General features: G+C 41.3%; 4 protein-coding genes across 6 annotated transcripts; 3 read left to right on the top strand and 1 right to left on the bottom strand.

Moving 5' to 3' along the window:
* The first annotated feature begins 1,153 nt into the window (after positions 1-1,153).
* On the top strand, positions 1,154-4,188 carry ltb4r (leukotriene B4 receptor). Its single transcript, XM_028405841.1, has 4 exons — positions 1,154-1,272; positions 2,016-2,531; positions 2,663-2,936; positions 3,486-4,188. The coding sequence occupies exons 2-4, from the start codon at positions 2,029-2,031 to the stop codon at positions 3,870-3,872; spliced, it is 1,164 nt and encodes a 387-aa protein (XP_028261642.1). The 5' UTR covers positions 1,154-1,272; positions 2,016-2,028; the 3' UTR covers positions 3,873-4,188.
* Positions 4,189-5,259: 1,071 nt separating this feature from the next.
* LOC114435881 (kelch-like protein 33) lies at positions 5,260-7,468 on the bottom strand. Its single transcript, XM_028405834.1, is given in 5 exon segments — positions 5,260-6,062; positions 6,206-6,376; positions 6,535-6,785; positions 6,866-7,108; positions 7,277-7,468. Coding segments are annotated over 5 exon segments (1,383 nt in total). The 3' UTR covers positions 5,260-5,536.
* Positions 7,469-10,008: 2,540 nt separating this feature from the next.
* slc12a10.1 (solute carrier family 12 member 10, tandem duplicate 1) lies at positions 10,009-19,149 on the top strand. 3 transcript variants are annotated; one of them, XM_028405786.1, is made up of 28 exons: positions 10,009-10,050; positions 10,662-10,852; positions 11,023-11,179; positions 11,286-11,429; positions 11,518-11,593; positions 12,312-12,371; positions 12,460-12,599; positions 12,686-12,796; positions 12,880-12,991; positions 13,064-13,194; positions 13,274-13,358; positions 13,482-13,639; positions 13,719-13,826; positions 14,021-14,144; positions 14,225-14,326; positions 14,455-14,610; positions 14,708-14,807; positions 15,154-15,265; positions 15,333-15,467; positions 15,569-15,675; positions 15,785-15,867; positions 15,975-16,034; positions 16,119-16,223; positions 16,309-16,420; positions 16,687-16,773; positions 16,864-16,999; positions 17,826-17,893; positions 18,339-19,149. In XM_028405786.1, the coding sequence occupies exons 2-28, from the start codon at positions 10,677-10,679 to the stop codon at positions 18,475-18,477; spliced, it is 3,084 nt and encodes a 1,027-aa protein (XP_028261587.1). In that variant the 5' UTR covers positions 10,009-10,050; positions 10,662-10,676; the 3' UTR covers positions 18,478-19,149. The 3 variants fall into 3 exon arrangements, with proteins under 3 accessions (XP_028261587.1, XP_028261586.1, XP_028261585.1); XM_028405785.1 differs by having other exon boundaries at positions 12,276-12,371; XM_028405784.1 differs by having other exon boundaries at positions 12,276-12,371; positions 15,975-16,223.
* Positions 19,150-19,637: 488 nt separating this feature from the next.
* On the top strand, positions 19,638-22,367 carry LOC114435887 (C-type mannose receptor 2-like). The gene is made up of 4 exons (XM_028405848.1): positions 19,638-19,812; positions 20,556-20,933; positions 21,066-21,395; positions 21,785-22,367. The coding sequence occupies exons 1-4, from the start codon at positions 19,779-19,781 to the stop codon at positions 22,129-22,131; spliced, it is 1,089 nt and encodes a 362-aa protein (XP_028261649.1). The 5' UTR covers positions 19,638-19,778; the 3' UTR covers positions 22,132-22,367.
* The last annotated feature ends 1,535 nt before the right edge of the window (positions 22,368-23,902 follow it).

Raw genomic sequence — 23,902 nt, 5'->3', positions numbered from 1 at the left:
GTCAATCCATTAATGTCTGCTTAACATGAATCTACAGCAGGAACACTGACACAGTAAAAATGCCGAATGCCTGTTTATTTATTTATTTTATTGCCATTTATTAATATTCATTTACCAGCCTCTCTGTTCACCTCATATACTCCTCATATTCGGTGCATGAGTACTTTTACTTTTAATACAGTACATTTAAAAGTAAGTACTTAAGACTTTTACTTAAGTAGGATTGTTGATGTAGCACTTCTACTTTTACTTGAGTATATATTTTGCTGGGTAATTGTACTTTTACTTAAGTACTAAGCTTCAGTACTTCCTTCACCACTGGCAATAAATAGTATAAAAAGCATGAAATGACAGTTAACATTGTGGGTAAGAAATGTGGCTTTTAATCTTACAGGAAGATTAATTAAATAAAAAAAGATGAATGAAATTCTTTACAACAAAGCTTTCTTTGATGGATAAGGAAAAAAGTTTGCAGGTAAATATTTCCCCTGCTGTACTATAGTGTGTGATCAATTATGAAATCACTCCATTGAGATTTTATTTCTAGATGCAACTGCTCTCAGAAAAAAAAAGTACAAAATGATGCAAGGCTTGACATAAAATGTGTTTTTTTTTATCTTTGCAACTGAAACATTTTGTCCTTCACACACAAATTGACACAAAGGGGGTTATGAGGAAATAGACATATGTGGTAAACATGTGGCAAAAACAGAAGTCTGGTGAAAGAGAGACCGACGACGACATTCAATAAATATGTAATTTAAAACCCGTGTATCATCAGGTTTACAGGAAAATTCACCCCCTCACTTATTCACCCTGATGACGACACCTCGTGTTCTGTTCGTTCCTGTTCTTCTATCAAACAGATGTGTCACTGGATGACTTTTCTCTGTTAACTTTAATTTAAAAAACTACAGTATCTCACACTGTATTCAATTAGAGTCTCATTTTCTGGATGACTGAAGAGCAAACAGTGCTCCACAAAGACCAGCAGATGCCGTGTCAACATGTGCTACAAAGCCGCCGAGCTTTCCAGCTTCTCTGAGTGTTTATCGCATCAGAATGATAGGAGGAACAACTGCTACAAACACACACTGTGGTGGTGGATTTCCCCTCACATGACCCCTCTTACTCAACAGATATATTATGTCTTCCTCTTCACTCTCAGTCCTCAGAGTGAAGGAAGAAGCACATGAGTACAGACAAGGTGTAAATACACAGAAAGTCTTCCAGTGGATCTACTGTCAAGATTTTAAGGATCACAGGTTCAAGGTCTGTATGGAACCTTAGTACCATTCCTATTTCCACATAAATCTCAACCATGTTGTGTTATTTTAGAAAATGTATAATTAGCTAAATTATTGTCACATTTTATTACTGGTTGTGAAACTTAATGTGACCGTTCATCCACTTCGTCGGGCTTCAGGTGAAGCATAAGTGTTCTGTGAGGAACTATCAGCAGCTATGCGCTGGATTTTGGGTGTGACAGCAACAAGCGATCTGATTGGTTGAGCTGTGATGGGTATTGATGTGTGACGGCACCGACCTGTCAATCAAAGAGGGCGCACCCTTAATATGCCTGTCAGAGCTATCAATGGGAAAGATGCAGCGTAGCCTGGTGCCTTGTTGCCACCCTCAAGTGGTCATTCGAGGAATTACATGAGTGCCTAGGTACTGTTTGGGAAAACTGGTGTGTTTAAAATATATATATATTTGGCAGGTGAACACGAAGTTAACAGGAAGTCACAGAAGAGCTTTGACAGCAGGCTAGCAGTTAGCACATCGTTTTCATCAGTATTAGTACTGCAAAAAAAATTAGCGAATGAGCTCTACGGTCGAACAGAACTTCCTCACAAGACACTGATTGGTCTGAACCACCCCTGATTTGACTTGTAGCCTTCAAGATCCGATTAACTATTCTTTAGTCACGTTAAAAAAGGTGTTGTGCAAGCCCTAATGCAACATATCCTGTTTCCTGCCTCCCTTTGCTCAGAGTCAGTGTGTTTGTTTCACAGTTCAGAGACTGTTATGATGCCGTCCACCGCCAACATCACCGTCCTCCCTCAGCAGCCCTCCTCTACCTCCTCTTCTCCATCCATGAGTGCCTCAGCTCAGGTTGGCTTCAGCATCCTGACGCTGGCGTTTGTTCTGGGCTTCCCAGGAAACCTGTTTGTGGTTTGGTCGGTGTTCTGCCAGGTGAAGAAGCGCTCCGTGACATGTTTGCTGGTGTTGAATCTGGCTATGGCGGACGCCTCCGTGCTGCTCAGCGCCCCTTTTTTTCTCCGGTACCTCGCCAACGGCTTGAACTGGGAGTTTGGCTCTGCTGCCTGCAAGCTGGTGCATTACTTGTCAAGCGTGAACATGTACGTGTCCATCTACCTCATCTGTCTGATGAGCATGGACCGCTGGTTGGCTGTCACCAAGCCTTTTCTGTCACAGAGGATGAGAACCAAGCGCTCCCTGCTGTTCCTTCTGCTGGGGGTCTGGGTGTTAGCGTTCCTTCTGTCGCTGCCGATGCCTTTCTACCGCAGGTGAGATTCCAGTCATGTGAAATAAAATTTAAATTATGCCTTATATTTTTGCCACTGTTTGACTTCCGTACAGACTCACCTGACTGCACATCTGCTGCAACATTCACTGTTCATGTTTTTCCTCCTTGCAGCAATTTGAAAGTAGTGACAAACAACATCACTTTGAACGTTTGCATCCCATACCACTGGAAGAGTGTGGGCCACCGGGTCTTCCAGTACCTGTTTGAGACCATCATGGGCTGCCTGGTGCCGTTCTCTCTAATCAACACTTGCTACTCCTCCGTCATCTGCCGCCTGCAAAGTGCCAGGTTCCAGCGCAAGAGTCAGGGCAGCCGCCTGATCCTCATGATCATCGGTGCCTTCGCAGTATTCTGGCTGCCGTATCACATTGTCAACATCATAGAGGTGATTACTTCTTATTTTGCTTTACGGTGATAGGATGCTTGTCAATAGTGACATCTGTGGTCATTAATGGAACTGCAGTCATCATGCTGTCTTGCAGCATCATTACAAATCAGTTAAATCTACAATCATTAAGGTTAAAATCTCTGGAGTTGAGTTGAAACCCCAAACACTAAGCTAATTAGCAGCTGTCTGCTAACCCACCCTGCCTTAATTCCCTGATTGGAGTTTTTAGCGTACACATTTGCCTTATTTTGCATTTATTGTTTGTTTGTTTGTTTGTGCGTGTGAAGCAATTAGCTAGCTAGCCAACTTAGCAGCCATATTAGCCTGAGGATGAATGAATGAATGATGTTATCTACTTAAAGCAGTGTGCTAACATTAGTTTACTAAACAACAGTTACCTACACTGTGAACGCTAAGCTATTCAGCTGCCAGATTTCTCCAGTCTGGAGAAAGTCGGTGTCTTTTACCAGTGGGGATGATTTCATCAGACTTTTAGAGAACTTTTTTGCTGTCCACGTAAACAATGAAGTCTTCTCTCCCTCTTAGGTGGTCGGGCTGTTGCAGGGCAGTGATTCAGTGCTCAATGCAGCTAAAACTGCCCGTGCCAATGTCACCGCCTTCGCCTACTTCAGCAGTGCCGTCAACCCCATCCTCTACGTGTTCGCCGGCAGCTCTCACATCCGCCAGGCCGGGCTCAGCTTCATGGGCAAGCTCTTCGAGGCCACCAACTCTGAGAGCAGGAGCACGTCTGTGTTCACCCGCAGCAGCCGCAGTGGATCCTCGCCGGACGAGGCCTCCGTCCTGCACACACTGTCGGTCAAACTGGGGAAACCTTTCAAAGGCAAGAACAAGGACCGGAGCGACAGCGTGCTGGGCAGAGACACCAACGAGCCCGAACTCAAGACTCTTGCCACTGTGGAGCAGCTAGAGTAGCACATAGATTGATTATTCTTCACTTCCTCTGAGCTTATTTTTAAAGGTTGAAATATAAAAAAAAAAGAGATTTTTTTTTCCATGAAACAATGGGACAAAGTCCCATTTACAGAAGCTTAAAAAAATATTTATTGTTTGATCGCTTGATAAAAATGAATTTGTATATTTTGGATTTTTTTTATATTTTTATAAGTCTCTGTCATAACATGTATGTTTCAGTGAGTTAATATGCAAATAATTTAAAAGTCGAAAAACATTTTGTCATAAGTTTCCACACGTCCTGTGTTGCATAATAAACTGTCCTTTTTATAAACTATACATTAACAGAACATTACATAAGAGGTTTTGCCAGTGCATCCTTCCTTTCAGCACTCTGTGCATCACTTTGCCCTCCTTCACAACACCACATTGAAATAGTTACAACATTTCATGTGGTTTCTCACTTTTCATGGGGCCGGAGCTGACGGTAGTGCAAATTACTGAACAAAAAAAAAAGGGAACACATTCGCAGGAAATGGGCTGCTTCCGTGCCGCACACACACACACACACACGAAGTTGAGAGATAATAAGAGCTGACCTGACACTGCAAGTCAAATATATTCAGATGTGTATCTATATTTTTTAATCTACTACTCACAGTCATTATAATGAGAGCCAGATCAGCATGAAAATGTGTTTTTAATGGTTTCGTGTGGTTTTTAAAAAACACTCAAAACCATTAAAAAACACACAATGAGCAGCCGCAGTGACTTCAGAGAATTGTACATGGCATCTGCTTATAACAAACAGCCAACAGGAAGCTTGGCGCTGCGTAGAAAAACAGATAAATAGGTCAAAACAGTTGTCATCGCTGCAGCTTCTGTGACCTCATTTAACGTAATTTTTGGACTGATGTGACAAAAACAATTCTTTGATGTATTTGAAATTTCCTGAGCTTTTATGACAATATGTAGCTGGTTTTGATTGATGCCGATTATAGCACGTCATCATTGTTTGTGTGACACACAACAGCCTTATCGGCTGAAATGATATTAAACCATAGATAGTACATTTCAAAGGAACCTTATAAGTAGACCTGTCAGTTTAAGTGAGATGACGAAAAGACGTCAGTCAGAAAAAAGAAATACAGCATTTGACATACATAAAAATGTGCGGCTGGCACTGGAAAAATTCCACAAATCTAAAATAATTACAAAAATAATATATACAGCAATACGGTGGCAACTGTGTCAACAAAAAGCCAATCAATCACTTGGCAATCAATTAAAATCTATGTTAGCAAGATAGCTAACAATGTTCACAGTAAAATGGTAACATTTTTTTTTGTCAATTGCTGTCATTGTTTCAAGCTAGGTTAGCTTAGCTTTAGATTTTTTTTGTCCACATTCTTAACCACAGACAGTCCAGGTATTGCATTATATTCTGTAACCCATCAGCTGTAGGTGTACATCATATGCATGTGTTTGTGTAATTACTGTAATTGCCAGAAGGGTAACCGTAAGAGTTACTGTTACTTCATGTGGGTGCCGAATATTATCCTGGGTGGCTTTTGTAAGTTAGAGCATAATTTGAAAAAAAAATGAAAATATTTCCTGAAGTTTGATTTTTTTTTTTTATAATTTGTCTTTTAGAGACTTCTTGAGAAACAATAAAAATCCTTAAATTAAAAACGTTTCTCAAAAGGAAGCAACAGGGAACATGCTGCCAGATCAGTATAGGGGTGAGGCATTGCACCTAGGTTTTCCCAACATTCCTCCTTAGGATCATAGCAATGCACCCACTTGGTGTCCCTCGCTGTGTTTGCTGAAGACCCTCCCACCACATACAACCGTCCATCAAGTACAGTTGCTCCTGGCGACAGATGAGGCCGTGGCAGGGTGGGGAAGGAGGACCAGGAGTCATGTGTTGGGTCGTACATCTCACACAGGAGTTGGTCTCCAAAGCCCGTGCAGAGTGGCTGAAGGCCTCCAGCTACCACTAAACCCCTCCCCAAAGCCAGCATGACATGGCCTGCACGTCCAGTTCCCACAGTCATAGGAGCTCTGGGCACACAGCCACGCAAAGGATGATAGCTCCACATGGAGGAGAGGCAGCGGCCATGGGGGTCACAGCCACCTGAGATGTAGATCTGTCCATCCAGTACAGCTGCAGCGTGACCACAGACGGCGGTGTCCAGAGGTTGAGCCGGCCTATGGAGGGAAGACAGACCAATGAAAAGTAGGGTAAGTGAATGAAAAGTGTTATTGAATTTTAGTAGAATTTATGGGACTGAATATATTAAAATAAGCCAAGAAATGTCTGGTCCTTTAGGTTTTGTTAGTATTTCCTGCACCTCCAGGTGTTCTCCTCAGGACTGTAGTACTCCACTGCATCCTAGTATCGGCTGTCGTCATGGTTACCACCAAGGGCAAAAACCTTCCCGTCCAGACACACAGCAGAAAAGTAGTCCCTCTTAGACAGCATGTCAGGCAGCTTCTCCCATTTACACTGCGTCAGGTCAAATCTGTGGAGAGGGACACTGTTCAAGTCTGAGCTGGAACACATTTAGCCTTAAACCTAGACTGTAAACAGTGTAGTAGTATCCTTTTGCCCTGTGGAGCCCCCAGACTGTGCTGTTATCTTACCTCTCTGTTTATGTGAGTCTGAAGTGCTTGTACGCACCTCACAGCAGACTTGAGTATGTCCAGAGCTCCGTAGTACTTTCGTCCTCCCAGAACATACAGTTTGTTGTTGAGGAGACACACACAGTGTCTGAAACGAGCCGGTTCAGGGATCTTTGCAAAGGCCGTCCACGCTATGTTTCTGATTAGACCAGGTCCACGGTGAAACCGCTGAGCATACCACAAAGTCTGGCTGGGAACCCTTTTCATGAAATCCTCATCAACAGTATCACCACAAACCAAAACCAGGACCTAAAGAGAGGATAATGGTTTTGTTGATTTCTTATAATGGATAATATGAGTGTAGACTCAGAAAAGATTAATCTATGGACCTGGTTCTGAATGCGAGGTCGGATAACAGACCCCTTATAATCCCCTTCCATGAGTCTTTGGAGGGCCTTCAGCGTTCCTCTGACGTCTGGGTTTCTATGTAAGAGCTCGCAGCTAAGTACTTCCCGGAGCTCGGACTTGCTGAGGAGTGGGATTCGAACATGGAGAAGGAGGCCTGGCAGATATGGGAGCCTTTCTTTAGGGTGGTCCTCCACCCAACTCACTACTGCCCTGAACACCACAATCTAAGTATGAAAAGGAAAATTCAGACAGACAGGTCCCAGAACTGAGGAACAAGATACAAATGTTATAGGGTCAAAGTTAATGACATGCAATTCTTGCTTTTACCAAGAGAGTCGCCAAAGTAAGACCTTAAAATCTTTCACATACTGTGTGTGAGAGCCACATACTACCTCACTGTCTGTACATAGTGAGTCCTTCTCCAGCAGCCTTTCCAGGAGAGAACAGGGGACATCCTTGAACTTCTCCCCAGCAGAGACACACTGGAAGTGGGCAAGGACATACTCCTCTGCAGCCTGCCTTAGTTGGACCAACCCATATGACTCAGCGAGGACCAGAACATCCAAACAGGTGCTTTCATCCATTCTTTCTCTCAGGAAGTCGATGCACAGTGAGAGCGCCCCCTCCAGCTGGAACTGAAGCACTGCGACTGTGAGCTCCCAAATCCTGTTCCAGCCCAGTTTGAGGTGACCCGTGTAGATGAAACGGAGGATGGTTTGGATCACCCAGGATGCCACACCTCGTAGGCACACAACGTCCTCGCTTGACTCCCGTAACCCTCCGCACAGCAGTGCACGAAAATAGTCCCCGCCTGCTGCTAAGACCACACGGTGGGCTGAGACAAGGAGAGGAGAGACAAAAAACAAGAAAAATATTATACACGTGAAAAAAAATGTTTGTAGGCGTGTGAAAAGGCCAAACTTTTGTAGGCCACATCCTTCATAGTGCTTTGTTTGCTAAGATGTAGCCTTTTAAGGATGTAGTCTTGGCCGGCCTTCAGTGGACATATGGCCTTTTAAGGACTTAGTCTGCTTCTTTGACTTGTTCAGGTGCACCTTACCTGAAAACCTCTTTCCAGTCTCTGCTTGTATTGCGACATCACACCCGATTCCTCTTTTCCACATGTCCTTGATGACCGCCAAACTCTTATCTTTCTCCGTTGCTGCAGAATTTGTGACCTTGGACATGCAGATGTCCCTCAACCTCTCCATCTGTAGACACTGACAAGCCTGCAGGATCTCCTCTATTACCCCCTTGTTACTGAAGTCCACAGTGAAGTTTCCACAATAGGCAAACTCCAGAACAGCTCCTAACCCAACTGGGGTCAAACTACCTGCAACCTCCTCCAGTCCCATCCGTAAAAATGCCATTGGATTTCGGCTGGTTGCTGCCAGTACTAGTTTGTGAGCCTGGAAGGAGTTTCTTTGAAGGATAAAGGTGCAGTCCAGAAGTAGTTCTTCTTCTCGAAGTCTCTGTAAGTTTGTGAAGAGGGTGTCGGAGTGAGAGGGGAGGATGTAGGAGAAAAGGCCGGAGTCTGAGGATGAGGGGTGAAGATGGGCTTTAGAGTTTGTTGCATACGTTATGTCTCTTTCTTTACCATCTTTTTGGATTTGTAGGAGAGGTTTTAACCTTCCTTTTTGTCTGACATCACCCACAGCTCCATCTCTTATGCCACCTTTTTTCATAATGTCCACAGTCACCAGGCCCACGAGGAAGATGTTTACTGTTTAAAAAGAAAGAAAGGGAGCAGTGCTCCTGGAAATGTCACACACATAATCACTGCACTACAATTTACTTTGACACCAGGCATGCACTGATTGTCCTCTTGACCTTTGAGGTGTCTCTTTTGCTTTGTAAGCTACACTCTCACTCTCAAGTTCAAGGAGGTCACCAACCTGTCAGGTGGTAGCTGACACCTCTCTGTTCTGCAGAGGTCAAATTACGAATTAAAAATGAACCACCTGAGAGACATTCAGCAGCCTGTTGTAATTTTTTGAACAAATGGTTAAGATCTCATTTTTTAACCTACCTTACTGTTTCCTCTACCAGCGTGGGAGTAACAAGTGACTTTGACTTTGCACAATGGCATTGTGAGCATGTAGGGTGCAGGAGGCAGGTTTAATTATAGCATGGTGCTGGCACTATTAAGAATACACTGCAAAAAGTTTCCACCTCAGTCAGTATGGGGTCTCTACAGGAAAATGTATCACGGCTGGATTTTTTAAGAAAAGTACACCCAGTCCTCCATGCTATATTTAACATGTGACAATTATTAGCTCATTTTTGTATAGGTATTGATTGACATTGTTGGCTGGCTCTGGGAGACAAAATTGTTGAAACGTTGGAACAATTGATTGATTGATTAAACATCATACAAACTTTGTATTTATAGATTTTATGTTTCTAGGTCACCTGGTCATACTTTATTTTTAATATGTCAGGATTGCCTTCATCAATGTTGGGACAAATGAGAGTCAAGGATTAAGATTGAGACTGAGATCAAGATTCCTTACAACATGAATTTTTAGAATCTTCAACTTTAATGAAGTGCAATTTTTTCTACTTTTTCTGTTTCTATGGAGGACATTTTTATCATTATAAGACACATTTTTCCTTCTTAGTATGTGAAAACATGTGTAAAATATCCACCTTTTACGCAGTTTCTTCACATTGGCAGGAAGTTTACAGAGCATACAGCAGTAAATACCTCTGCTCAGCTGTCACTAACGGCCCTCATGTTCTCTGTCGCTTTGCCGTCACAGGAAACATGGCACTCAACTCCTGTGTTGCTAAAGGGGAATTATTTAGAACACCTACCAGCAGCCAGGTATGGAAAATAGAAAAAAAATGTAAATAAATATTATAGTGTAGAAAATGATATTAATGTACATAAGTGCTGTTTGTTTCAGGCCCAAAATATAAGGCTTTATTTAACACTGTAAAATATGCTGTTATGAAATGATCTATTATGTGTGTAGGCACGAAAATGATAGTGTGTGTGTGTGTGTGTGTGTGTGTGTGTGTGAGGGGGAGGGAGGAAGATGAGGTCAATGGGAGGGGGATGTTACCTACCTCACTGAAGGTATAAATTACAGGGGTTGAAACTGGAGTTTCAATGAAAGAAGCAACATATTTGATCTGCAGGCTTCAGATACAGGAAGTGCCGGTGAGTACATACACATTTAATGTTTTTTTTTTTAGTTTTGCAGTTTTTAATAGTGTGTATACAAATTTACCTCATGTGTGCTCAGTCTGTAACTTATCAGAGGAAATAATATTGCAGGAAATGATCACGCATTTTAACGCTAACCCTAAATGACTCTAATATCTCTTTCTGGTGAATGTTGTCTTACAGATGTTAGACTTGTACAGTCACTGTGTCCATGGTGTGCTGTAGATGAGCCCAGTTATCTTTAAGAAACTCCCACACACCACTCTTCCATTCAAGGCTGAATCATCTGCAGCAATTAGTCAAATGAGGGCTCCTTTCAGGTGCTGCTAAAAAAATGGCCAAGAGCCTAAAAAAAGCAGCTCCAATCGATCATATTCACAATAAGATAAGAGCTTATATGCACCACTGTGCTAAACAGATGAAAAAAAAATGAATTAAAAGTTGGCGATAAAAAATGGCGGTAGAAGAGGCCATCTGTAGCTCCTGTTTTTTACAGGGAAAAAAATCAAAAACATTTTTTTAGAGCATCTTGGGGTGAAAATGTTCCTCCTTATTTGTTGGCTAATATGTTAACTTCATAAGTTTCTTTGTTTCTATGGAAACAGGATTAAAACGAGGCAATGGGGCAGTTCACCTCCAAGAGTAATGGGTTAGCCCCGGGTGGAGTACCTCAAATCCGATTCTTAACCAATGAAGGACCTCCCCGGTACTTGTCACACCATTTTGACACCAACAGCAGACAAGATGGTAACCTGCAGACCCCTCCAACCATCGTCGTTTCAGACGAGGAGTCAAGGTTTGAGTTGATGATTGTTTAGTGCCTGACAGTAAAATGCATTATTTTTTTCTGCACATCAGAACCATCTAGTACCCATTAGAGGAACTGCAGTTTATACCACAATGAAGAATTTGTTTCAGTTTTTATCACAGTAATAATTAATTACTGTGAACTCCTAAATCAAACAGTACATCAGAGCGCCGAGGCTCAAGGATGGAGGTGCGGAGGTCTTCCTTCTACAGCACCATAGACCTGGTGCCACAGCTGGAGCATTATGCCAGCACACTGCCGCGGCAGCAGGCCAGGAGCCGGCCTTCTCTGGAGGCTCTCCGCAGGGCATTCGAGGTCAGTTTCTTTCACCCGTGGGAGTAAAATCTTACTGCAACACTTAAGAATGAATGTTCTTTTTTTTATAATAAAATTGAATCTCCTCTCTCTGTATTTACCTCAGGAGGTGGAGGTGGGAATGGAGGCAGCAAACACCACCACAGATTCAGGAGTTAGCAGCCTGCCAGCTACTGACAATGAAAATGAAGAGCCTCAAGGTTCAAAGGAAAAAGCTCCAGTTCGATTTGGCTGGGTGACCGGAGTCATGGTGAGAAAAGCTTCTATGGATTTGAGACCAAAATACAAAAACTTCATAAACCTAAATTCAACAACTTACTTTATGGCTTTGGTTGCAGGTTCGCTGCATGCTGAACATCTGGGGAGTCATCCTCTTCCTCCGCCTGTCATGGATCACCTCTCAGGCTGGCATTGGTGAGTCATCCTCCACTCATTCAATAGTCTCCTCTGTTCTTATCTGTGGCTTCTATTGATTTACTTTGTGAGACCATTCTGTGCATGTGTGCTTTTAAAGGAAACAAAATCTTTCCCATACACAGACAATGGGTTCAAACATTCCACAATAAAAGTTGAGAAGGAAACAAAAGCAGTGGAGACTTCTTAAATATTGACAACTTAATTCCCACTTATCACACAAAGCAGTGGTTAGTATGGTGGGAAAAAGGTTCATTATCTTACATTCTGCATTCAGAGCTGAGGCTATATGTGAGTTTTAGTGAATGTGCGAAGATAAGATCAGAAGAGACTTAATTTACAAAAACAAAAACATTTAACTGAATGTCAAGTAACACCTCAGCCCCATTCTGGATCATGATGTAATACCACTTTGTACCACATGGTGGGATAGTAAGCCTATATAATTCTGGTTTTACGACGTCATCATAGATGTCCCCATAGAGAGCTGAGGTACCTCATCCATCCAGATCAATAGGCTGGTTGGTGGCTGGAGGACAGTTAACATCCAAGAAAGAGTCCAAACGGAGACTATAGTGCCCCCATCTAGAGACGGATACTAGTACCAGTAGAACAAACAAAATAAATAAGTAAATAAATCATATCATTATTAATATTTATACCTTCATTCTTCATCTGTCAGTGTTGACCTCGGTCATCATCTTCATGTCTGTGACAGTGACCTCAGTGACGGCTCTCTCCATTTCTGCCATCGCCACCAATGGGAGGGTGATCTCAGGTTAGTCGCTCTGCGAAGCCAGAACTTCTTTTAGGAACAGATTTCACTTAGCATCGCTTATATTTCTATTTATAAACTCCTTTTTCAGGCGGGGCCTATTTCATGATTTCCCGCACTCTGGGTCCTGAAATCGGAGGACCGATCGGGATGGTCTTCTCCTTCGCCAATGCTCTTGCTTGTGCGCTTAATACTGTTGGCTTTGCAGAGGTGGTCCGTGATCTGATGCAGGTACTTTACCTGAAATACTTCTCTACATTCACCTCTTTATGCAAACATGTAACAATGATTTTCAGTAATCTGACTGATTATTACAGGACTTTGGTGTCATCTTGGTCGATTCAATCAACGACGTCCGTATTGTGGGTGTAATCACTGTGACACTTCTTCTGTTCATTTCAATGGCTGGAATGGAGTATGAGTCCAAGGTGAGTACAAAATGTGCTTTGTGTGCCCAGGATGAGTCACAGATCCCCTGCTAACCCTGTTTTATTTGTCTTTGGTTCCACAGACACAATATTTGTTCTTCCTGGTTCTCTTGATCTCATTTTCCAATTACATTGTGGGCACAATCATCCCTCCCGGTCCAGAGAAACAAGCCCTGGGCATCTTTGGATACCGCAGTAAGTTTTAACAAATCTGTTTTTCTTCATTAAAAGTCCCTCAGTATTGTGCCTACTGACATTTTTTAACAGGTGAGATCTTTGTTGAGAACCTGAAACCAAACTGGAGAGGACCACAAGGCAACTTTTTCCAGATGTTTGCCATTTTCTTCCCCTCCGCCATCGGCATCCTATCTGGAGCAAACATCTCTGGAGACCTCAAAGTATGACTGTAATGAGTAGACGACTACAAAGACCAAGACGTTAACATGAGCGCTGACTTGTTGTTGTTTCTTCCTGTAGGATCCTGCTACTGCCATCCCCAAAGGCACCCTTGCAGCCATCTTTGGGACCACACTCAGCTATTTAGTGATTTCTGCGACTGTAGGTGGGTTAAGTGTGGATTTGGTTTAGTTATCTGAAGCAAATCAAACACATCAGGTGCCTGTCAACCATAAAAACCCTTTGCTGAAACATGACACTGATCATTTTTTACATCTCCATCCTCCAGCATCATGTGTGGTGCGGGATGCTTCTGGAAACATGAGCGACATCATGACTGGAAACATGACGGACGGCTGTACGGGACTGGCATGTAACTGGGGCTGGAACTTCACAGACTGCATCCAGTTGGAGTCCTGTGAGTTTGGTCTGTCCAACAGTTTAAAGGTACAGGTCAAATCAGTTCAGATCTTTTGTTTTTTGTGTCTGCTCTGAGTTTCTCCTGATGATGAGTTTTTCATCCCAGGTACTGGGCCAAATTTCTGGTTTCTACTACCTCATCACTGCTGGTGTCTTTGCAGCCAGCTTGTCCTCTGCTCTTGGATTTCTCATCTCTGCCCCTAAAGTCTTTCAGGTGAGACAAACCTTAACCAAAATTCTGCTTACATTAAGTGGATTTACAGCACACTCTGCTGGACAAATTATATCATGACACCAAATCTACATGCTGACAGGCAGTGATATAGTAGATCAGGCTCTACTGAGGCATAATCAATAGTATGGATATAATTATTGTAAATCATTAAAGGTATGCTTTCTGTCTTTCAGTGTCTGTGCAGAGACCAGCTCTATCCATACATCGGATTTTTCTCAAAGGGTTATGGAAAAAATGATGAGCCACTCCGGGCCTATATACTCTGCTACCTCATAGCTGTGGCCTTCGTTCTTATTGGTGGGTGTGCACCAATAAGACACAGTATTGATATTTAGCCATACAAATATGTGTTAATATGTCTGTCTGTGCTGTCACAGCTGAGCTGAACACCATCGCAGCCTTGATCTCCAACTTCTTCTTGTGCTCCTATTCCCTGATAAACTTCAGCTGCTTTCACGCTTCCATCACAAACTCCCCTGGTGAGATAATAAACACACAAAGGTCTTCCAGATCAAATTCCACAGTTAGCTGTTTGGCTAATTTTAAGGTTTACATTAAGTACCATTGTTGTCAAAAGTCCTCCTTTGCTCTTTGTTGCCTCCTTCAGGTTGGAGGCCATCATTTCATTACTACAGTAAATGGACGGCTTTGTTTGGAGCAGTGATATCTGTCGTTCTGATGTTCTTGTTCACCTGGTGGGCAGCGCTCATCACCTTCTGTATCATCTTCTTCCTGTTTGGTTACATCAACTACAACAAACCAAGTTAGTAAACAGAGCAATAATCAAAAATATATAGCTGTTTTTGGTTCTTTAGACTTTCATACCTGCCTTATTTGAGTGTTTTTTTTTATATCCACAGAGGTGAACTGGGGCTCATCCTTCCAGGCTGGTACATACAATATGGCTTTGTCATACTCTGTCTCTCTGTCAGGTGTAGAGGATCACGTCAAGAATTTTAGGTATCGTCCAGTACATGTCGCACTTTTTACACAAGTACCAAGCAGCAATGTTAGGAGTGCTAAAACCTGAACTTCCTCAAGTGGCCACTTGAGGGTGGCACCAGAAGTGAGTCAATACTCTTAGCTGTCCATGTCTTACTTACATAGGAATACATAGATTACAGCCTGACACAGAAACCAGTTTTTGAAGACACCCTCATGTGGTCATTTATGGAACTACATGCTTCCGAATTATTGTATTTGTCAAAAGCATTTTAAAATGAATATATTATATTTAACCTCGTAATAAACAGTAGAAAATAGCTGCATTTACACTTTATCGCCACTTGACCTCCATCTTTCTCAGACCACAGTGTCTTGTGCTGACTGGACCCCCAAACCAGCGCCCTGCCCTGGTGGATTTCGTTGGTTCCTTTACCAAGCACGTTAGCCTCATGATCTGCGGTGACATCGTCATGGTCAGTCGTGGTGTCAGAATCTTATATTTGTATTAGACTAAACTAAAGACATTGCTGACTCTTGTAGGAACAGGACAGGCAGACACGGGGGCATGATGCAACAGACTCCTTGGTAAAATGGATGAACAAGAGGAAGGTGCGCTCGTTTTACACTCCCTTTACTGCTGACAGCCTCAGAGCTGGAGTTCGGTACTTGCTGCAGGTACGTCCCGTGTTTGTTTATCTGTGCACAGTGTAACTGTACAGCAAATTCGTTTAATTTTTATTCAATTGTTGTTTTGACATGACTGTTTTTGCATCCAGGCTTCTGGTCTGGGCAAGCTAAAGCCAAACACTTTGGTCTTGGGCTTCAAGTCAAATTGGAGAGAGAGCTCTCCTGAAAGCATTGATGATTATATCAACACAATATAGTAAGCTCAAACAAAACAAACCTTTTATTCTTGTTTTATGTTCATTTCTGACTTTCATTTGTTTTATTTGCAAAAAGTGGAACACACTCTTCCTCTTTCTGTCCTCCAGTGACACCTTTGATGCAAACTACTGCTTGTGTATCTTAAGGATGACGGACGGACTGGATGTCTCCGACCAGTTCGATTTTGAAGGTTTGATTCTTTATCATCATGATGCATAGCACAACGAAATGTTTAAACTCAGAAAAGGCAATTAAAAATGGAACAATAATACAGATAGTGTAACGCTTGTCCTTTAGTAAACCAGGGCTTTGAACCTGATGAAAACGAGGACCAGCAGAGCCCTGACAGGGACTCAGGTAACAACATGAGACAAACAAATGAACACAACATTCCTTTGTGTCAGTGTAAATGCAGCTGGTGCACCTCCTTACTCTCTGCAGCTGATGACGTCTCTGATAAAGGCACCAGTGATCAGGTCAAGACAGTGTTTCAGAACCACCAGGGAAAAAAGACCATTGATGTCTACTGGATAGCTGATGATGGAGGTGAGCCTCCATCTTATTTGTGCTTATTTGAATGGTGACTGCTGGCTTTTTTCTAAACTTTCTTCTTCGTCTTCTTCTCTTTAAGGTCTGACATTGCTGGTGCCCTACCTGCTGACCAGGAGAAAACACTGGCGTGGCTGTAAGATCCGGGTTTTCATCGTAGGAGAAGAGCAAAACATGGAGGAAGGCCGTAATGAGTATGTTTTTCTGTTGTTTTCATGATGTTTTGAGCCAGATTTCCCACAGATTTTCTGTTTGAGTGAAGTAGATGTTGCCTGTGGCATTCTTTCTAATGGCCAGCAGGGGGCACTTGTGGCAAAAAGTCTGCTTTTCGACATGACCCTGTCTATAGCATATATTGATCACATTGGCAGTATCAAACTTATAGAGTTACAAAACATATTTTAGATATTGTTGTGTTGCACCATATACATTAAGAGTGTGTGATGATGTGTTTCTTCAGGATGATCGCTCTGCTGAAGAGGTTCCGTCTGGATTTTAATGACGTTATAGTCATGACGGACAGCGAGAAGCGTCCTCAATCCGAAAAGTATGTTACGCTAATAAACACCAACAATGTTCATTAAAACACAAACATAATGAGGGATTTTTGTCATTGTTTGTCCTTGTTGTCTCTCAGCTTGAGCAGGTTTGTGGACAGTGTCGCCCCCTTCAGGCTGCATGATGAACAACAGGAGGGAGTCTCAGTTCATGAGCTGAGACAAAGGGCCCCGTGGAAAATATCTGACAAAGAGTTCGAGGCCTTCAAACTGAAGGTGTGTGTCTACTGTTCTTACAGAAATGTCATTCGGTCTCTTCTTTTCTCATTTCTTTCTTTAACAAACAGTGTTAGTTTGGTGAGTCTACTTTTAACATAAAATGGCACATAGCATAGCTAGAATATGTCACAATATACATGGCTGTAAATATGATGCATGTGAATAACTGCAAAAAGCAGAATGTCTTCATGTGTGCAGGTAATTCTGTTAATGTACATTCAGAGGTGGTGTTCATTTACAGCTTGTTTGGTTTCCTCAGAAAATACATGATCCATAATCTTCATAATAATCTGCATAAATAAACTGTACACATAGTCCAATACAGACAAACAAATGAAACCAACAAACATTTAACAGAGTAAAGATGCTACACAGCCTGTAAGATATTATATTAAATATTTAAATTATCTCATCATGCAATTACTCAGACAGCCTCAAGAGGTCACTAGCTTTAAAAAATGCCACCAGAATTTCTTGGATGCTTTGGTCTGAAATCCTCTGTTTTGTCATGTGAAATAATTCAAGGGTTCATAATTAGCTTTTCTTAGTGAGCGTGCATGATATAATGTTATTAGCGCCCTCGCCTTCAGTATGCTCATGACGTCCACCTCTGTTTAAAATCTTATATGCAGCAGAATTTTAATAAACAAACACAACAGCAAACACTAACTGCAAGGCTCACAGTTTTTCCCTTGAACTATGTAAATTTCCCCCGGTCATAAATGGTGGGTTCTTCTTCTTATCTAAAATTTTATAACTCCAGAGTTTTAATACTCAAATTAGCATATGCATGAGTCTCTTCTTATTTCATTTCTTTCAACAGTCTGAGAGAAAGGTGCGTCTGAACGAAATCATCCACAGAAATTCACAACACACTGCACTGGTGCTGGTGTAAGTACATGTTTACAGTAGCATTTTCAATAATGAAATCTTACCCATGCATTTTTGCCTGTGGACTTACCAATATATGTATACAAAATGTTCCACCTATTTGCAGGCGGCACCACTGTGAGTGTGTAGCATTATATGCCATTTCTACAGTATCATAGCCACCACACTTCTTTGCATAAGAGCATGCTGTATGTGATAACTTGTGGTTTGCTCGGCTCCAAAATGATGTTGGACGAGTTCGAATCAAGCCTTTGTTCATGTACAGTCATTACATACAACCAGGAGCCCACATGAATGCACAGTTAAACACACACACAGGGTGTCACAATGGCATCTTGTTTGCATTAATTTTACTTGTGTCCGAGCAGTGTTTACTTTTGTTGCGTTGCTTCAATTCTCATTTGACTGATGTTATGCTGATGTAAATATTCTGGGTTTTTTATAGGAGTCTTCCAGTGCCGCACAGAGACTGCCCCAGTGCTCTGTACATGGCCTGGCTGGACACGCTGACCTGTGGCCTCCGTTGCCCCTCAGTGCTGATACGAGGAAACCAGCAGAACGTCCTCACTTTCTACTGCCAGTAAATAAATACTTAATTTCCCCACAGGGACTAATAAAGCAAATCCTAATCTTAATCTTAATCTTACATGTAGATACAACTCAAACCATTTCTAGGTGCGATTCGGTAGTCGTCTGAGAGTTTATCATATCAAAGATTTGCTGTGACATGCTAACTACTTAGCTTTCTAACTGCACTGACTGCTAGCTAAGCTCAGGCAGATTCATCCTGCCAAATATTTTTTTTCTTTACAGTTTCCAAGGATGCCTTCTGCATCAGGTGAGCACATGCTCCACGTTATCATCATATTGATATGGCCTCCTCTACCTACTAGCGAGTTTAGCTTCCATATAAATCTTACAGTTAGAACTTTAACCATTTAATGTGTTGATCTCACCGCCACCAGGTACGAGAAGAATATTTGGTAACAGCTGAAAAAAAATCCTTTTATTTATTATATATTGTTTCCTTTAATTGATCATGTATCTGCATGTATATTCTGTACTTCTGCCCTAGCATTCTGTTTATTTGCGTGAATATAAAAGCAAGCAGTATAATAAAGAAAAAATGATTAAAAATCTAAAGACAGACAAAAAAATACTGAATTATTTTAAAAATAAATAAAAAAACACTGTATTGTAGACTGTATATATGTAATATATTGATAAACCCAGATTAAGTCAGATGGTTCCCAATCAAGCGCACTTTTGTGTAGGTTCGGTTAGGTAAGTTATGAGAAAAATGCTTCTTTTGTTTGTGTTGTTTTGTTGAGCATTAGGCTGATGTTCACATAATAAGTCAGTATATATTATATTACTGTTAGATGTAGATACATATTGGGTGCAATTTATGAATGCAAATGTGAAAAATAAAATGAAGCTGTAGTCCAATGAGTGACATAAATAGTCTGTGTGTCCGATGTGTCCAATGCAAATACTCCAGTCCAATGGTGGTTCTGTTGTAGCGCATAGACATGCATGAATGACTTTTTCAAATTGCTGTAAATTGAAGTATCAATCATAATAATAATAAGTTCTTCAGATACAGTGACTGGACTGTGTGTGTGTGTGTGTGTGTGTGCCTGTTGGCCTCTGCTCTCAGTATCTAACTATGCAAATTCTTACATCATTCCCACATTATAAAGAAGATTAGAGGACTATTGTGTTAGCAGAGATCTCAGAGGAGAGAAGGAAACAACTTCTTAGTTGTTACCATAAAGTTATGACTTTATGGTAATTTAAATAGATAGTCAGCACAGTATTTTCATTTATTTTAACGGTTAAAGTTTTTTCAGTCATTGCCGTTGATGCATTTGACAGAGCCAAGATGCAGCTGACTGTGCTTCTGCTCTTTCTGATGGGTAAGTAGATTAGGCAGCAGTAACAACTAAAACTCTTTAATCTGCATTATTGACACATAAAACTCACTTAAATAAACAGTTTTTGTTTTTACTGTAGCAATTGTGATGTTTTGTGTAAGAACTTAAGGAAAATGTGTGTTATGTGTGAATGCATGAATAAAGAGGGTGAAGATTAGGGCCACTGACAAAAAGTTTAGTTGTTTTGTTTGTTTGTTTACATTGTAAAATTTAACGATGTTTCAGGGATTGTTGATGTCTTTATGAAATCAAAGAGAAAAGGTTTGAGTCGTGATTTCAAGTCAGATATTAAAGTCAGAAGTCAGAATTTATTCCCAAAATCAAAACTTAAAATGTTGAAATTTGAGATTCATTTTAGAATGTATCTTTTTTAGGTCTTTAGGTTTTTAAAGTCTAACTTTGAGCTAGTGGTGCTGGAATGTTGAGGAGACAAGAAAATCTATTAATTTTGAAATTCTAAATTTTTAACTCAGATTCTGAAAAAAATGAATTTTGAATCTTCTTCTATTCTGTGTGGGGTTTATCCTGCTATTTATCCAGTATAAATGCTGATCTTGTCAGTTAGCTTACCATATGTAAAGTAAATGATTAGTGATGTACATCTACCTGTATCAGCCTATTGTAGATGATCGCCAAGTCATCACCGGAGTGGAATTGATAGTTGGCAGGTGTAAGAATGTGTGTGACTCACCGTCAGCTAAACTGCTAGTTTTTGTCTGTTTTAGGTCCATGTTGCGTTATCACATCTCAGCTGTATGAATACCACTATATTAACGAGTCACAGAACTGGACGGAGGCCCAGAACTACTGCAGGAAAAAACACACTGACCTGGCCACAGTGACAAACATGACAGACGTGAAGAGACTCCCTACAGTTCAAAATAATACTCAAGCCTGGATTGGACTGTACAGCAGCACAGGCATCAACAGGACGTGGCACTGGTCTCTGCCTGGGGTGGAGTTCAATGAGAGTCAAATAACATGGAGCTACAAAGAACCCAATGATGTTGGAGGTCCAGAGAACTGTGGGTTCATACGGGAAAATCGGACGCTGGGAGATGTGTCTTGTGAGGACAACCTTGGTCTCTTCCTCTGCTATAATGGTGAGAATCTTCTCATCGTGTATAATCATAGAAACTCTTTACTGTTCACATTCATTCATAAACATTTATTTATAAAATATTTAGTAATGAGACTCAGACAGAATAAGACAAAATTATCTGTTTGTTCCACAGAAACAAATCAAAACGAACCGTTCTATTTGATTAAGGAAAGGAAGAAGTGGTTGGAAGCTTTGAAGTACTGCAGAGATCATCACGCAGACCTGGTCAGTGGACCAAAGCAGCTCAATGACCCAAAGCTCAACACTGACTCCACTGAATTCATGTTGGTCGGCCTGTTCAGAGACACCTGGCTGTGGTCAGATGGGAGCAGTTTCTCTTTCAGGAACTGGGAGGTGGGATTTACAGATTGGCAAGAACGTAACAAATGTGCTGTGGTTTGTAAAAACAGCACATGGAACAGTACGGAGTGTGATGAAAAGAAACCCTTCATCTGTTATGAAGGTGAGTTTTTAAAGCTTTTCTAACATCGGAGGTGACGTAGCAGTCACTTCCTGTAACTGTGTCACATGGGCCAACAATAGTCACATGTAATTCATCGATGCTTTATTGATTTGATTGGAACATGATAATGAAAATATATGAAACATGCTTTACAGCAAATAGCTAATTTCCATCTGTCGTTGATGCTCCTGGTGCTAGCATGCTAGCTTCTCTGACAGCAGCTCATTGCTTCGTTTCCTCTTCAGTGCTCTCTCATGACATCACTCTGTATAGATACAGGATTCATTGATCTGATTGGTGAAGCCACTTCAGTGTGTGTTAAACTGCATTGAGGAGCTCCAGCTGCTGCTGATTCTGTGCTGACATGTTTTCATTTCTTTCACTGACAGACAAAGTGATCCTGGTGAAGCAAAACAAGACCTGGGAGGAGGCCTTAGAGCACTGCAGACAGTACCACTATGAGCTGGCCTCCATCACTGACCTCAACCAGCAGAGATGGATCCAAGACCGAGCCAAGCAGGCTGACACTGAGCATGTCTGGATGGGACTGCGCTACACCTGCACTCTGGGTTTCTGGTTCTGGATCACTGACGAGGTCGTCAGCTATAAGAACTGGGCCCCAAATGGACAGCGTGACGAGTGTGACATGTCTGGAGCCATGGAAACCAAAGGTCAACATAAGTGGATCAGTAAGCCTGATGGGGAGATGTTTAACTTCATCTGTTTTAAAAAATAATTCTTTTGTTTCTGTTTTCAGCAGTTTGCTTTTATCATATATGCTCTTTATCAGGTACATACATGTATCGGCTCTAATGACTGGAGAGTTGCGGTCTTCATTCCTTTGTGTGCTGTGGTTGGGTTTTTTAGGTGTCATTTTAAAGTATAATATAGTTTTTTTCTCATTTCTCAATGTGGTTCTTAAAATAGACGACAGAAATGTAGACTTGTGTAATTGACTTTTATGTCTGATTAGCTTTAACCAAACAGATAGTCTGAGTCCAAAGTGTGAACGGACAGTGATTGTTTGTACATTTAACAAGTTAACGTTAAATAAATAAATAAAAAATCTAAATTTTGACTGTTTCCTTCTACCACTTCAGTAGACTTGTTTTCAAAAATGAGGAATGCATAAACATGGTTTAGATTATACTGCTTCTGTTTTGTATTAACTGTTATTGTAAATCATGTTTATTGACTGGAAATCTCTTTTACTGAATACATTCTTACTGTGGAGGTTTTTGCCTTCTGTACACACAATAACTGTGTTTATGAACCTGAGTATGAGTTGCACAAAAAATAAATATCTTCAATACTTGTCATATTATTGATTTGTTATCTAATGTCCTGAGTAAATAAAGCTTTTAAAATGTATCAAACAACAATGAAAAAAATCAACAATCAATTTAAGAAAGAATTCTTAAATTAAAGTCAAACATAGTCAAATCAAATATAATGTGATATTAAAACCAAACAGCATTGGTTTGGCACATAAAATTGTCATGATCCTGTGTTCTTTTGGGGTTTGTTTCCTTGTTTTGGCCTTGTCTGGTCTTATATTTACCTGTGGTCTTTTACCCAGTGATCCTCAGTTAGTCCTCGTGTTTTGCAGAGTGCCTTTTGTTTTGTATTTTTGGATTCCTGATTTTGCTCCTTTGGATTTTCCCCGTGAACTCGTAGACGTCGCTAGCCCTATTTTAGGGGGGCTTCAGCCTCCCTAAAATAATCCAAAGCCCCCCTATAATTTGCGGCAATATTTTATGTATTATTATTATCTTGATTATTTCGGAGTTGACCACGTCGTATACGACATGAGAGCATGTCTTACAAAGTCGCTCATACATTAGGAAAGTAATAGCTAGAGACGTTCTGTTTCTTTCCTCGAAAAGAGGACACTTCAGGCATGTCTGTGTGATGTAGACCGGCTGTATTATTCTACGGGCAAGTCAGTGTCCAATCGGACCATCGAGCGATATCACAAGGGGCTCAAATATCCAATTGTAGAGCCTTGTGCCTCTGACGTGATGTATCAAAGATGTCTTCTGAAGACAAGAGAAGTATCTCCACTATCTAGCTGAGTCGTCTACACATCTGAAAAGCGGCTCTGAACGCAATAATAGACGCGTAGCGGACTGTTATCTCAGCCGGAAGGTGCATTGTTCTGCATACCCCTGTTATACACTGTTATTCACTGTTATTTCTTACTGGAAACTTTTATTTGACTTATTAGCGCTGCTATGTTTTGTTACGCTAACCCGGAAGTTACGTCAGGACGTTCCGGATGAACAGGGGAGCTCGCTCTCAGACGCTCACAGTAAACAGCGCTTCTTTCATGTAGCACAGCTTCATTTTTCAACTTTTGCCACACAACTATTGCAGGAACAAAAGAGACACTTACAGCGCGATTATTTCTGAAATAATAAGAAAAGATTATAGACTGAGATGCTGTTTCAGAGTCACTGGCAGAAGACTTTTCCACAGATGTATAGCTGGATTGGTGGTTGATAGGT

Source organism: Parambassis ranga, chromosome 5, assembly GCF_900634625.1.
Source record: "Parambassis ranga chromosome 5, fParRan2.1, whole genome shotgun sequence".
Classification (NCBI taxonomy): Eukaryota; Metazoa; Chordata; class Actinopteri; family Ambassidae; genus Parambassis; species Parambassis ranga.
The sequence above is the reverse complement of the archived record's forward strand: the minus strand, read 5'-3'. Positions and strand labels throughout refer to the sequence as shown.

Bases quoted from the DNA above. Each gene is read 5' to 3' on its own strand.
- slc12a10.1 (XM_028405784.1), top strand. From the start codon at position 10,677: ATGGGGCAGTTCACCTCCAAGAGTAATGGGTTAGCCCCGGGTGGAGTA. The intron at 13,640-13,718 runs GTACAGGTCAAA...TTTTCATCCCAG, and splicing joins GTCTGTCCAACAGTTTAAAG to GTACTGGGCCAAATTTCTGG. The intron at 14,145-14,224 runs GTGGGTGTGCAC...GTGCTGTCACAG, and splicing joins TGTGGCCTTCGTTCTTATTG to CTGAGCTGAACACCATCGCA.
- ltb4r (XM_028405841.1), top strand. From the start codon at position 2,029: ATGATGCCGTCCACCGCCAACATCACCGTCCTCCCTCAGCAGCCCTCC. The intron at 2,532-2,662 runs GTGAGATTCCAG...TCCTCCTTGCAG, and splicing joins CCGATGCCTTTCTACCGCAG to CAATTTGAAAGTAGTGACAA. The intron at 2,937-3,485 runs GTGATTACTTCT...TCTCCCTCTTAG, and splicing joins ACATTGTCAACATCATAGAG to GTGGTCGGGCTGTTGCAGGG.
- LOC114435887 (XM_028405848.1), top strand. From the start codon at position 19,779: ATGCAGCTGACTGTGCTTCTGCTCTTTCTGATGG. The intron at 20,934-21,065 runs GTGAGAATCTTC...TTTGTTCCACAG, and splicing joins TCTCTTCCTCTGCTATAATG to AAACAAATCAAAACGAACCG. The intron at 21,396-21,784 runs GTGAGTTTTTAA...TTTCACTGACAG, and splicing joins ACCCTTCATCTGTTATGAAG to ACAAAGTGATCCTGGTGAAG.